Raw genomic sequence first — 13,689 nt, 5'->3', positions numbered from 1 at the left:
TAATGAATAAGTTAATTAGTATATTTTTAAAAATATTAAAGATTTTTTTTAAATTGATAAATCAAATAATAAATTTTTTTATATTATAAAAATTAAATAATAATTTTTTAATAAATAATATATTTTATAATATAAAATATTAAATAAACTAAATAATATGTATAATTACCAATTAAGATAATTTGTTTACATTTCTTCATTTTTAAAATATCTACCTTCATGGTGAGATCTTGTTATATAATCTGAGTTGTACTTATCTTATATACCTCTTTTCATATGAAAAATAATATATATAATCAAAATTATATAATCTAGGCAATATAAAATTCACAACAGTTTATCAATTTTAATAATTTTTAAAATATAATAATTAAATATTTCAATTTTATAAAATATATAACTATTTTAATTGAGTGATTTTAAAATATTAACAAATTAATAAAATTTATAAAAATTTAAAAATTTCATAATAATTATTATAAGCATGTAAAGCAAAATCAGTTGACAGGAGAGTTAAAATTTAAATTATACAACAATAATAGTTAATGAAATTATTTTTTACCTAACAGTTGAAACTATGTAATAATATCATAAAAATTATTATTTATGATGATCGATGAATTATTGGCAGCATCAAAATTTATTATGCAATTAGTTTATTAGCGTGCAATCTAGTCAATAATCGAGCAGGTCGGCTAATTAGGACCCACATTGATTAAATAAGACTCAACTCATATGATGTAATGGAAAAATAAAATAATAGACTTTATTATACTATGACTCTATCAACATCAGCGCCGGAAAAAAATTAAATGGGACGCAATCTAGTCAACAATCGAGCAGGTCGGCTAATTAGAGCCCACATTGATTAAATGCGTCTCAACTCATATCATGTTATGGAAAAGTAAAATAATAGACTCAACTATACTACGACTCTATTAGCACCAGTGCCGGAGAAAAATTAAATGACTGTACAATAGTGATGGTGAAAAAGTAGATATGTCCATACGTACGATTTTATATAATAACAGCAAAAAATAAATATGTTTATACGTATGATTGTGTATATCAAAAGCAGGTGGTAATAACGATAGGTTAAACTCGATGTATAATTTTATTTTAGTTTTTAATTAATTTTGTATAATATTTCATTTTTAATATTGTATTGTTGAACATCATTCGAGTGTCGTAATGGTAAATAGTTGCTTTTGAATAATATATAATAACATGAGAGATATGTTGGATTGTGAAAAGGAAGTGCAGCACATGCAATGGATCCAAGTTTAGCTCGTGATTTTTATTTTTATTTTTATTTTTTTATATTCTTTTAGGAGTTTTCATAATTCATGGACTTTTCATCATTGTTTATAATAGAAATTATATGTAATTTATAAAAAAGTTAAATAATAAATTACTTAAAAAATGAAAACAAAAAAACAAAAAGTAATCCTCACAACCTCAATTCACATGGAGATATTTTGATGAGGTGGCATATCACTCGGGAAATGCTACAGTGCAGTGCGCATTTTGAGCTTTAAAATGATTCCCTTTGGAACTGGGATGCTATTCTGGTAATCAATCACCCAAAGTGCGCACTGCGCATAGTGCGTCCACTAGCGGTGGCTACTGTCTAACTTCCCGGTATCGTCACTTTATAAGTCTCATCTTCTCGTGTCTGTCTGCTACGCTTTTTTCATGCCACTTGTTTGTTTTTTTTTTTTTTCCTTGCCACTTGGGAGTCAAACGTCAACTGTACATCACCCACGGGATCATTGCACTCGCGCATTTCTTTAATTCTTACTCGCATTAATATTTCAACACGTGGCCTCTTGATTTTAGAATTTATTTCACAAGGGATATACGTGGAAATTTAAGACGTGGTTACGAATTAGGCAACATTGGCTCTCACAGTATTTTTTAAAAATATTACTTTTTAATTTCTAAAATTTAATGTAATTAATATTTTTATTTATTTATTTTAACTATTAAACACTTAAATTTTTTATTTTTATTTCTATTCAAATTTATAATTTTTGGTTAAAAATAATTGTTTGATCAAAAAATTTAAAATGAGAAGTAAAATTTAATTAAATTAATTATATATAAACCGGTTGAATAATTAGAATATTAAATAATATATAAATTCTCAAAGACGAGCCTCATCTAATATTCTATTGCAATAGATACTTAATGCTTATAATTTCTGCCTACTGCCTTTATCATTCTAGAGAAAGTCAAGCAATAATTGAAAAGTTGAAAATGACAAAGATTATAAAAAATGTTCAATTTATTCCAATAAATAAAAAAAAACTCGGATAAGTATTAGATTAATTAAAAATATAAATATTATGAGATTTATTTTCTCAAAATAACTCGGATAAGTATTTTTTGAGTGTTACTAACATTTTAAATATATATTTTTTAGAAGGAATATTTTTTTAAATTGTGAAGATCAATACCAACTGGGCCGAATACTTCGTAAAACAACTCTACGCGGCCCATGCCACCCGACTCAGTGCTTGGGAAGAAAATTTGATAATTTTGCGGAAAGTAATGTAATTTCTCACTTTTCAGCTGATCCAACGGTGTCGTTTTTGTACATGCTTCCTGATCTTCTTTCTTCTTGGTGCGCCTGTGTTGGAAGTTGCAACACAAACTCGCAAAAGCTTGGCGCATCTTTCCACTGCGTAAGTTTAATATCATATCATATGTCTATGATTTTCTTTCATCTCTCGATTTCATGAGTGTTGTAATTGAAGGATGATTTTCCTGTTTAAGTATGGCAGGTGTCAAGTGAATTTGCTTAATTCCATAGAATGTTTTCATATGGTAATTCGGTTTCTCACTTTAGCAGATGGTCCATATTCTACTTCAATTCAAAATTTATTTAGAATTTATTTTGTTTTCCTGCTGTTTGGTATGTGAGGTATGTTTTATTTGAAGGATCAGTGGATTGAGGCAGTGCCACAATATGAGCATATTCAACAAAACGATTTTTCATATCGAAAGTAAGAAACCCTTTCCTTAATTTTTTTTTTTTAAAGATTCTTTATCAATGTAGTTCACAAGTTTGTTTATTTCTTTTTATTTGATCAGTGATGAAAACAATTCATCTCTGGATGCGTTTTCTATTGTAACTTACAGTTGCTGATTTTGTTTTTCAGTTATATCTATAACCTGTTGATTTAGAAGAAATAAGTCTATCCTTAGGAATAAGAGCTGCCAAAATTTAACTTTCTGTAAATTTTTCTCCCTCAAGAAGCTGTTCAAAGTATTGGTGAATATGCATGTTAAGCAAAAAGTCATCATTTAGTGATTTTCAAGGTTTAGGATAGGCCTATTCCACCAATTTAGCAATTTTGTCGGTGTGGGAAGTCTTTTTCAGTGCCACATTAGCAGCGCATAATACATCTTACCATATGTATAAAATTGAAACAAAATCAATAACTTTTGTACAAATTAGACTCATTAGGCTTTTTTTTTTTGGGAAATTGTAGCTCTTGCCTGTAGTGTGACTTTGAATTTTCAGTAAGATCTCTTTAAGATGCATTTATTTGTTTCTTTTGGTATTCTAGACATAGAAAGCAAAAGGAAGAGGACATTGCCATCTGCGAATGCAAATTTGATGCCAGTGATCCTGAGAGTGCATGTGGGGAAGGATGCCTGAATGTTCTAACTAGCACAGAGTGCAGCCCTGGTTATTGCCCTTCTGGTGTTTTTTGCAAGAATCAGGTTAATATAATCTCTGACATCTTTGACTGTTTTCGTGTACTTTTATTCATATGAACTAGGGCTTATGATGATTACTTTTAATTTGAATTACTCTTTCTGAGCATGCGAGTTAAAATACTTTTATCATATTGTTCCTCCTTGTTATGGATCCTTTTTGTGTTTTACGAAGTTGTAGGCCAAATAATGCATATTGTTGGTGGGCTTTCTTACTGTTTCATATGATTTTTGTGTGGCTCAGTACTGTCTTTTTGAATTTTTGTGTTCAAAATTTTTTACACCAATTTCTTTATGCAAATCTTAAAAAAGGAAACTATTTGTGTTTTGCATATACAAACCACTTCATTCTTTTTTTGGTGCACTTCTTCTCATGCAAAAACATTTTTAGCTTTTGTTTGACAAGTTTTTGTTGTCTTTTCCTTACATGCTATATCAGCATAACTTTAGGAGTTCAAAGTTGTATGAACCTTTGAGGTTTCTTGTTGAAGTGCTGCTGAACCATGTCTGTTATGTTCAATGTCTTCTGTTAACAGAAATTTCAGAAATGTGACTATGCTAAAACAAAGTTATTTAAAACTGAAGGCCGAGGGTGGGGCCTTCTTGCTGATGAGGACATAAAGGTAACAGTAGTCCCTTCACATTATCTTTTGCAATCATACATAGAACATTCACTAGTTGAGTGGAATCTCTAGTAGCACTAATCAATTTTTAGATGATTGGTGATTAGCTTTCTCAAGGATAAGACAAGTAACATTGTGCTCCATATCTTGCAGATGCAATGTTGATTATAATTTAGGATGTTTGAAGTATCTCATGGTGCCTTTTGCTTTGGGAGAATATGCTGCTTTTGCTTACCTGCTTTCTTTCTTTTATTTCTTTTCCCTTCCATTTTTTCCCAACCGTAGTTGGCACACAGTGGAAAGCTGAATTTTCTAGCCTTCCTCAAACCATGGTTTTGGAGAGCAATGGTGATAAATACTTTTCTCTTTATGTTTATTAATCAAAGAGCAATTTGGAATAAAATTGGTAATTATTTTTAGAAGAATATTTTTGGAAAGTTTCTCAATAAAGAAAGATATATTGCTAATGTTTGTAATTATTTGTGTTGAATCCCACATCAGTTTGGGATAGTTAATATGCTCTTATAAGAGCCTTAAACATTCCTCCCCTGAGCTAGTTTTTGGGTGAGTTAGATATAGTTCAAATTTAACATTGTTGGGTGAGTTAGGTCTAATCCAAATTTAACATGTTTTAGGCCTCCTGTAAACGTATCACGCTCTTGTGCAGTGGGTGAGTTGAATCCCACATCGATTTTAGTTGAATCCCACATCGATTTAGGAGCCTACATTCCTCCCCTTAGCTAGTTTTTGGGTGAATTAGATATAGTTCAAATTTAATATGGTTGGGTGAGTTAGGTCTAGTCTAAATTTAACATGTGTTGGGCCTCCTGTAAACGTGTCACGCTCCAGTGCAGTGTTGAATCCCACATCGATTTGGATTAGGGACAACGTGAGGGCCTTGCCCCTTACGAAGGCCTTAGACACTACTCCACTCCTCCCCTTTGAGCTAACTTTTGGGGTGACTTAGCTCAAATTTAACAATACAATTTGATTATGAATTGGTCCTTCAGCATAGTGGTAGAGGTGAGGCTTACTAGGAGTGGAGGCCAAAAGTTTAAAATCCCAACAATGTGGTACTTAAAAAATAATAATAATTGCTTATTATTTTTATGATATGAAAAATTGTCAAGAATAGTTGCAATTTTGAATGTTAAAACAAAATTTTCTTTATATTAGTTTTTTTTTATTTGTTTTTGTTTAATTTATATTATATGCTCCAGTTTGAAAATTTTCTGGATGACTGGATCTGCCACCGTCAGAGAGGCAGCTTGGAAAATAAACACAAAATAGAAAAGAAATAGAACAACCAAGAGCATATGGTGAAAGCAGTGCCAAATTGGGCCTAAATGACTTCTTGACATCTTCCTTGCCTTTTATTTTATCACCAAATATGGAGTTGTTATTCTTATGGTTTATCTAACCAAGCATTTTTTGTTCTAAATATGCAGGCTGGACGGTTTATTATAGAGTACTGTGGAGAAGTAATATCATGGAAAGAAGCAAAGAGAAGATCTCAAGCCTATGAAAAGCAAGGTAACATATAAATTGATGATTTATATTCACACATTCCCTTTTAATGGAGACAAGTTTTATCTTATCATGTGGCTTGATACAGGTCTAAAAGATGCATTTATCATTTCACTCAACTCCTCTGAGTCCATTGATGCCACTAAAAAGGGCAGCTTAGCTAGATTTATTAATCATTCTTGGTGAGACTCTCTAATCATAAGTTATGGCAGGCCTTTACTTTCTCATATACTTGTATTTGTCGAGTTCCTTACACTTTTTCATAAATTAAAAATTGTAGCCAACCTAATTGTGAGACAAGAAAGTGGAATGTTTTCGGGGAAATAAGAGTTGGAATATTTGCAAAGCAGGATATTTCGATTGGAACTGAACTGGCATATGATTATAATTTTGAATGGTATGGTGGTGCTAAGGTTCGCTGCCTCTGCGGTGCAACCAGCTGTTCTGGGTTTCTAGGGGCAAAATCTCGTGGTTTCCAGGTAAAATTTGGACAGTTACATTAGTTATACATCTAAATATGAAGGAGCAAAAAAATATATTTGACTTTGTTTTTCATTAGGAAAATGTAGTTCAGAAAAATTCAGTTTGCAAACTATAGTGACTGATGCATATGCTACTGTCACAATGAATTGGCCTTCTCTCTCTCTCTCTCTCTCTATATATATATATATATATATATATATATATATATATATGCATGTATTCATTATTTCATTTATCTTTTTTTTCCCCGACTTTTATCTTTTTTCTTGTTCATGAGTATTTGTATCGATGTATTCATATTTTTGTCTGGTTTCCCCATGTGTTCCAACAGGAGGATACTTATCTGTGGGAAGATGATGATGAGAGGTAAAGTTTATCCCTTTCCTTGTGCATTTTTTATGTTAGTTTTTCCATTTCTAAATGTTCAATATGGTAAATACTTTTAAGCATTGTCAATGATACAAATAACCACTCTTAATAAAGAAATGATTGGACATGAACACAACGGCTCAATGACTCTAGCTTACAGCTTCACTGTAAGAATATCTCTTGCACTCATATGCCCATGACACTTAGCAAATAATATGCGGTGAGATTTATTCCCCTTTGATTCTTTCTTACCGACTTAGATCAGAAAAATATATTGCTATTCTAGTCAGATTGATGACCTCAATCAATCTAATCCTGTGTGTTGGAGAGGAGGGAAGTGGAGAGGAGAGAAAATAGAGCTGTGAGGTCGACATGTAAAAAAGGCTGAAAACTGTGGATCCACATCCCATTTTCTCTCCCCTTCTGCAGTTTTGCTTCCCCTTCCCCATTTTCACAAGCACAGCACAAGAGAATAAAATTACATAATGAACAATCAGTTACTGTTTGTTCCTAGCAAAGTTTATTGCTTGTGATGTTATTGTATGCTAGGGTTCCTCCTTTATTGGATGCTGCACTTAGAATGTATTCTTTGTTCCTTGTCTTGAAATGTTGAAAAAGGAGTTAAAGCTATATGATATGGCTGTCTGATTTGCTTATCACTAACTGGATCTTTCAATCCCTTAAAAAGGGAAGATGCCATTTAAAGGTAATAGCTATCTGTGTCTCTAATTGCTGATAATTCTGTATCAAGCTTTTTCTTTGGAAGCATGCATTCAGGTTGTTGCTAGAAAATGCCAACAGAAAATAGGATTCTGGATCCAGAAATGTCAATGTAAAGAATTGATGAAAATTGGATGAACTGAAACCATGCTATGTATGGGATCCAAAACCATGCACTTACTGTTGTGTTGTTTTGTATGCTGCAGTGTCAACTGTACCTTTGAGATAGTATATTCCTATTGTTACATATTTGTCTCAAACAACATTTTCTAATACAGGTATTCTGTTGAAAAAATTCCACTATATGATTCTGCAGAAGATGAGCCTTCCACCAAGCTCCTAAAAATTACAAACTCCAATTCTGAGTATGATAGCGGCATGAATATTGAGTACTCTGTAATGACAAATTTTAATGTGGGATCTGAACACCATGTGGAGTCTGCTGCTCTTATGTTAAACCCACAGGATTCTGTTTCAACTGAAGGTGCAATTATGAATCCAGTAAAACTAGAAGCCAGTGAGGAGATAAATTTGTACTCCCAAGATGCTCAACAGGCCTTTGCACAAAAGAATACAATGATACCTTTCATCGGAAGTAAAAGTACATGTGGGAATTATCACACGGGGCGAGGCCCTATGCCAAAGAAACGTTCAAAGCATTATTCTAATGGAAAGTTGAAACAAATGCCACAAAAGCAAGTTGATGCAAAACATGTTGCTAAACTCTTAGAGAAAGAGGCACAAGAAGAAGTGCTCATTTATGAGGTAATCACTGCCTCTTTGCATTTGTGTACACTTTTGTAGCTAGACTAGTTCATCCAAGCTTAGCTGGACATTGTATTTAGTTTTGCACTTATCTTCATTGTTTCAAATTTATTGAAGCAAAAAAATTTTCCACTCCTTATTGAAGTGAACATTTTAAAAACTGAAACCATTCAATATTTACAACAGTAAGATAATCTTTCTAGGTGGTTATGTCTTGATAAAGGGTAGATTTTATTGGATATGCAGATGTGCTTTTTATATCTGTTGTGGAATGTCATGACTTTAAAAGCTGATTCTAAAGGATTGTGAAATGAAAAATATGTTTGCATATATACAAATCCACAGGATTAAAGCAAGCTAAATATCATCGCATACAATTTAGCTTCAGCTTTGCAAACTGTGGCAGCTCATGGATGTTTTTTAATACTAATAATAATAATGATGATGCTGTTGATGATGATGATGATATCCCATATGTTGTCATTCTATGCGTTGGTTAGACGACCCAAACTGACAATAATCACTTTTAAGATAGCTATCCAACATTCCGACTGTGCTGAAGAAATCAATCCCTGGCTTATTTGTCCTATGTTATCTACATATTTCATCACTGCAGCTATCTCTCTCTTCCTATAAGGATGACAATAATATCCCATATGTTTCATTTCATGTGTCGCTTGGATGACTTGGTCTGACTCTAACCCATCATAAAGATGGCTATCCAACTATGGTGAAGAAATCAATTTCTGGCTTACTTATCTTCATTTTTGGTGGAATATCATCCACATGTTTCAATACCATAGCTCTCTCTCTCTCAAAACATACTTTTGTAACTTATATTGAGTTTGAATTACTTTGCAGGAAGTGAGGAATGATGCAGCCTCCCAGCTTTCTTCCTTATACAATGAAATAAGACCTGCAATTGAGGAACATGAGAGGGATAATCAGGATAGTGTAGCTACCAGTGTAGCAGAGAAGTGGATTGAAGTATGCTGCCTAAAATTAAAGGCAGAATTTGATCTTTATTCCTCCATTATAAAAAATGTTGTCTGTGCACCTCGACGGGCTATTGAACAAGCCCAACCTTCTGAGGTAGGAGATCATGATAACGATGTGAAGTACCTGAGATTTTGAACGAGCTGAGATTCAATTCCTTAAATCCATATAAACATTGATTGGTTGAAGACAGACGATTCTTTTCCTCTCAGCAGGTTCTTGCTCTCCAAAAACTCTTGATGCACCGACATTCAAATTTTTGTCAACCTTGTTTGTATTTGTTTGTGCTAAAATACTTGAGATTTTCATCAATTCAGCTAATCTACGGAAGAACAAGGGTGCAGCAAAATTCGAGAGTATTTTTCCCACCGAAGAAAGACAAAGACGTCCTATTTACTTCCGCTTTCATTTCCATTTTCCAGTTTTTATTGTCTTTCAGACCAGGACACTCATTTATTTTTATTTCTACTCACAATTTAGGTTGTATTTAATAGACAGTCAACAAAAGTCATAGTCTTCAAGCTCAATGGATGTAATATTGATGGGGGAAAACGTTGTGAAATGACATTTGTTGTTTTAGATTTACTACTTCCACCTTCTGGATTTTATTTGTTATCATGATAGGGATAATGATTTACTTGACTGTTTGTTATTCAAACATTTGACATGAAGCTCAGTTTTAATACATAATTAATGCAGAAGCTGTGTTGAATGGTCAAGGTTATTGTTTCTTTTGAACATTTTAAGCACAGATGGGATAAAAGTTAACAAATTGCTTTAGTGATATGAGCTAGAAGCCGCAACAACTAAATCAAATTTATAAAATGGTCTAGGACCACCTTCTCATTATGCTGAAAAATCTTTGTTGAAATGTGAATAATAAACTCAAGACACCATTTGTTTGAAAACAATAATCTTGAAGAAACAAGCATAATTTTGAGCTCGCTAATCGGTAATTCTGACAACTACCCTTGTACCTACATTCTTATGCAAATAGCTATTTACATTACTTGGTGGCAATTAGCAATAGCATAGCAACATCTTCCAGCCTTATGTGGCGAGCCGATCCAACAAATGAACAACCTCACTCATCACTGGCCTATCCATCATTATTTCCCTTGTACACATTGAAGCAATTCCAAAGTATTCCTCCACTTTTTCTTCCCTTAAACCTTCCTTTGCCATTTTTGAATCTAACATTTCCATATGCTTATTTTGCTCCAACATTTTCCTTGCCCATACTATCAATCCCATCTCCTTCCCCTCTAAAACCATGGGCAAATTAGGCCTCTCCGCCGTGGCAATTTCGATCATCAGTATCCCAAAACTATAAACATCTGCCTTTGCCGTGGCGGCTGTCACTCCCTCTTTGTACTCCGGTGGCATATATCCCATGGTTCCGGCCACCTGTGTCGACACATGAGAATGTGACCCGTCGATCGCACGTGCCAGCCCAAAATCGGCAATATGGGCTTCAAAGTCCGAGTCCAATAAGACATTGCTAGCCTTTATATCCCTATGTATAATTGGAGTGTCCAGCTGATGCAGATATGCAAGTCCATTTGCAATGCCTCTCACTGCCTTAATCCTCGTCTCCCAAGACAACGGTAAATTTCCCAACTGTTCGCTTCCCGGCGACGTGTCGTGCAACCATTGGTCCAGGTTGCCTTTCTCAATGAACTCGTAAATTAACACCCGTTCGATACCGGACACGCAGTACCCAAGAATTCTCACAATATTTGGGTGTTGGAGCTTACCTAAGGTTTCCATCTCTGCTCGGAACTCCCGAAAACCTTGAAAGGCGTCGGGGTCGAGCTTCTTGATGGCCACGGTGACGCCGTCGGAAAGCGTGGCTTTGTATACAAACCCAAAACTGCCATCGCCGATGATCAAATCAGCGGAGAAATTCTTGGTAGCGATTTTTAGCTCCTCCATGGAGATCCGGTTCAGAGTAGGGTCAAAAGTGGCGCTTTCATCAATTGTTATGGAGGAGAGGTGAGAATTGGGTACGGTTCGGTGGCCGTTCAAGCCGCGTGTTTGGCGTTGGGGTAGAGGTTGGTGGTTGTGGCTGCGGGAGCGAGCTTTGGATGATTTACAGACGAGACAGATGAAAGCAAATAGAGCAGAGATTAAGAAGAAAGTAGCAGTGGCGGCAAGTACAGCTTGAACGGTGCTATTCATTTTGGAAGGAAATGAGAGAGAGAGAGTGAAGGGGAAATTAGGTATTGATTAGGAAGCCGCCATTAAAGGGTTGTGTTGAAGGATTTTTCAAGGAAGATGAAGAGAGTCGTTGTAGAAGAAGTCGTACTCGAGACGAGTCAACGGTTACTCGGTTAGGAGGGTGGGCAAGTATCGTGTGGAGTGCGGTGCACGCTGAGTTTGAATCATGGCCATTCCTGTCCGATACATACAGGTCCATCATCCTTATTTATTTATTTTATTAGGTCCATGACCATTCACTGGTAGATGCTCGGTGCCTAATTTGTTTCAATTTTGAAACTAGGAAAAAAAAAATGAAACACAGTTGAAATTTTTGAAGGCCGTATTAAAATATATTATTAAATTTTATTGCAAGTATAAAATGTTTATTAACAATGTAATAATAAATAAAATAAATAAATTAAAATGTTTATTAAATATATGGACAGTTGTTTTTTTTTTTAAAAAAATAAAAATTGAACGTGTATATTAAAAAGCTTTAATTGTAAGTTTTCTTAGATAAGGACCATCTGATTGATAATTATTAATCATTAAAAATTTATGAACCAATAATCTCTTAACAACAATTGTTAATAATTAATTAAGAATTAATCACTAATCCTAAACATCCGTGATTCGTAATCATACTAAGCACATGGAGGTTTCAATTCATCACAGCTAAATAGACCAACACAGGATTATTTTTATGTGGCTGTTAATCGCCTGAGCATGTGAATCGAATCATTTTATAAAAATAAAATGTTTCAATTTTATTTAGTTATTGGGTTAATTATTCGAAACTATATTAGATAAAGGAGGGTTAGTTATTGGATTATTTTTATTCTAATATTCATTTAAAATTCCTTTTAATTGCCATCATACATCATAATTAATGAAGTTCACAATTAATATAGACCACGTGCATTAAATTATTCGTATTTTCTAAAATATACGTGTCATTACTTATTTATTTCTTTATAAAGATGGTCCAATTTAGTTTACACTTCATGAAATTGAGATGTTATTCGTGTTATAGCTGATTCATCTAGAAATCGATATTTGATTATTTCCTCAATTAGTATTCACTGTGTCCTAAAATACGCCAGACTAACACTTTGTCTAGGCCAGCATAAAGCCCATAGCCAGTGTTAAGCTTGTTATTGATCGAACCCATAAAAGAAAAATACTCTTGCAACTTGGAAAAATAATATTGTAACAAAGGTGAGAATTTAATTCGATAAGTTTATGTATTAAATATTAACATATTTCTATAAATATATTTTTAATTGATGAAAATTAATATGAAAATACATACATAATACATAACATAAATAATACATTAAATTTGTACGAGACTACAATTTGAATTTGTAGTAATTTACACTCATCATAGCAGATATATGAATATGAAAGTTATCGAATTTAACGATCGATGTGCCGTCGATAGACGAATGTATCGGGGAGGCATTGGTGCAAGAACAGTGTTAGAGGGGTATACTGAGAATCGGTGCATCTAAACAATTATAGTGGTGCTGGATTGGGCTTTGTGTGTGGACCGCGATTGCTTTCTTCTAATTTGGATTCTTGTGAATTTCTGAGCTTGGACTTGGGACTTCGTTTTTTTTATAAGTGAAGCCTGTTTTCCTAAACTATTTCAGCGCAAACTTTTTATACGGTAAAAGAAAAATAAAATAATAAACATATAAATTTTGAAGAAAAATATCAAACGAAGTCTTATAAGATTGAATTTATAAGAAATATATATATTTTAATTGAAATACAATTATATGTGATTTTTCTAATAAAAAGTTTAAAATTTTAGGACAATTTATTTGTTGAAAAATAATTTTATATGTAAAAAATATCTCTAAGTAAATTACTTCGGAAAAAAATAATTAGTTTTCATTGTTTAAATACAGCATAAAGAAATCAAGAGTATTAACGAGAATTATATATATTAAAGTTGTATTAATAAAACATTCTTTATTTTAGTTATCAAAGAGTATTTTTAATATATTCTTCAATTTTTATTTCATAGTTACTATTTTCAAATTAGAATTGAGTTAAAATCATCGATATTTTAATATGGGTCGGTGTTAATCAGCATCAAAGTAATGAGTTTACTTTTTTAAAAAACTTTTTAGCTAAAATAAACTAAAAATATCAAAAACCATCTCTCCACAGTAATGTCACATTTAAACTCTAAGTCTCTATCTCACATATTTTGTTGCTATTTGATTCATGGTTTGAATGAAGCAATGGTTGCATGTTTCAGGATTTA

General features: G+C 32.9%; 2 protein-coding genes across 9 annotated transcripts; one reads left to right on the top strand and one right to left on the bottom strand.

Moving 5' to 3' along the window:
• Window positions 1-2,573: 2,573 nt before the first annotated feature.
• LOC110627933 (histone-lysine N-methyltransferase ASHH1) lies at window positions 2,574-9,876 on the top strand. 8 transcript variants are annotated; one of them, XM_043948739.1, is made up of 12 exons: window positions 2,574-2,687; window positions 2,779-2,829; window positions 2,927-3,008; window positions 3,576-3,732; window positions 4,263-4,349; window positions 5,798-5,882; window positions 5,965-6,058; window positions 6,157-6,355; window positions 6,691-6,725; window positions 7,727-8,213; window positions 9,075-9,424; window positions 9,527-9,794. In XM_043948739.1, the coding sequence occupies exons 2-11, from the start codon at window positions 2,817-2,819 to the stop codon at window positions 9,345-9,347; spliced, it is 1,512 nt and encodes a 503-aa protein (XP_043804674.1). In that variant the 5' UTR covers window positions 2,574-2,687; window positions 2,779-2,816; the 3' UTR covers window positions 9,348-9,424; window positions 9,527-9,794. The 8 variants fall into 8 exon arrangements, with proteins under 8 accessions (XP_043804674.1, XP_043804675.1, XP_043804672.1 ...); XM_043948740.1 differs by having other exon boundaries at window positions 2,579-2,687; window positions 2,787-2,829; XM_043948737.1 differs by having other exon boundaries at window positions 2,586-2,687; window positions 2,950-3,008; window positions 9,527-9,876.
• Window positions 9,877-10,025: 149 nt separating this feature from the next.
• LOC110627934 (putative serine/threonine-protein kinase) lies at window positions 10,026-11,593 on the bottom strand. The gene has a single exon (XM_021774339.2). It carries the CDS (start codon window positions 11,388-11,390, stop codon window positions 10,260-10,262), a length of 1,131 nt encoding a protein of 376 aa, XP_021630031.1. The 5' UTR covers window positions 11,391-11,593; the 3' UTR covers window positions 10,026-10,259.
• Between the last annotated feature and the right edge of the window lie 2,096 nt (window positions 11,594-13,689).

Source organism: Manihot esculenta, chromosome 12 (assembly GCF_001659605.2).
Source record: "Manihot esculenta cultivar AM560-2 chromosome 12, M.esculenta_v8, whole genome shotgun sequence".
NCBI lineage: Eukaryota > Viridiplantae > Streptophyta > Magnoliopsida > Malpighiales > Euphorbiaceae > Manihot > Manihot esculenta.
The sequence above is the reverse complement of the archived record's forward strand: the minus strand, read 5'-3'. Positions and strand labels throughout refer to the sequence as shown.

Excerpts from the sequence above, each read along its gene's own strand:
- LOC110627933 (XM_043948736.1), top strand. The coding sequence starts at position 2,601 with ATGCTTCCTGATCTTCTTTCTTCTTGGTGCGCCTGTGTTGGAAGTTGC. Across the intron at positions 5,883-5,964 it reads TCAAGCCTATGAAAAGCAAG|GTCTAAAAGATGCATTTATC; the intron begins GTAACATATAAA and ends GGCTTGATACAG. Across the intron at positions 6,356-6,690 it reads CAAAATCTCGTGGTTTCCAG|GAGGATACTTATCTGTGGGA; the intron begins GTAAAATTTGGA and ends GTGTTCCAACAG.
- LOC110627934 (XM_021774339.2), bottom strand. The coding sequence starts at position 11,390 with ATGAATAGCACCGTTCAAGCTGTACTTGCCGCCACTGCTACTTTCTTC.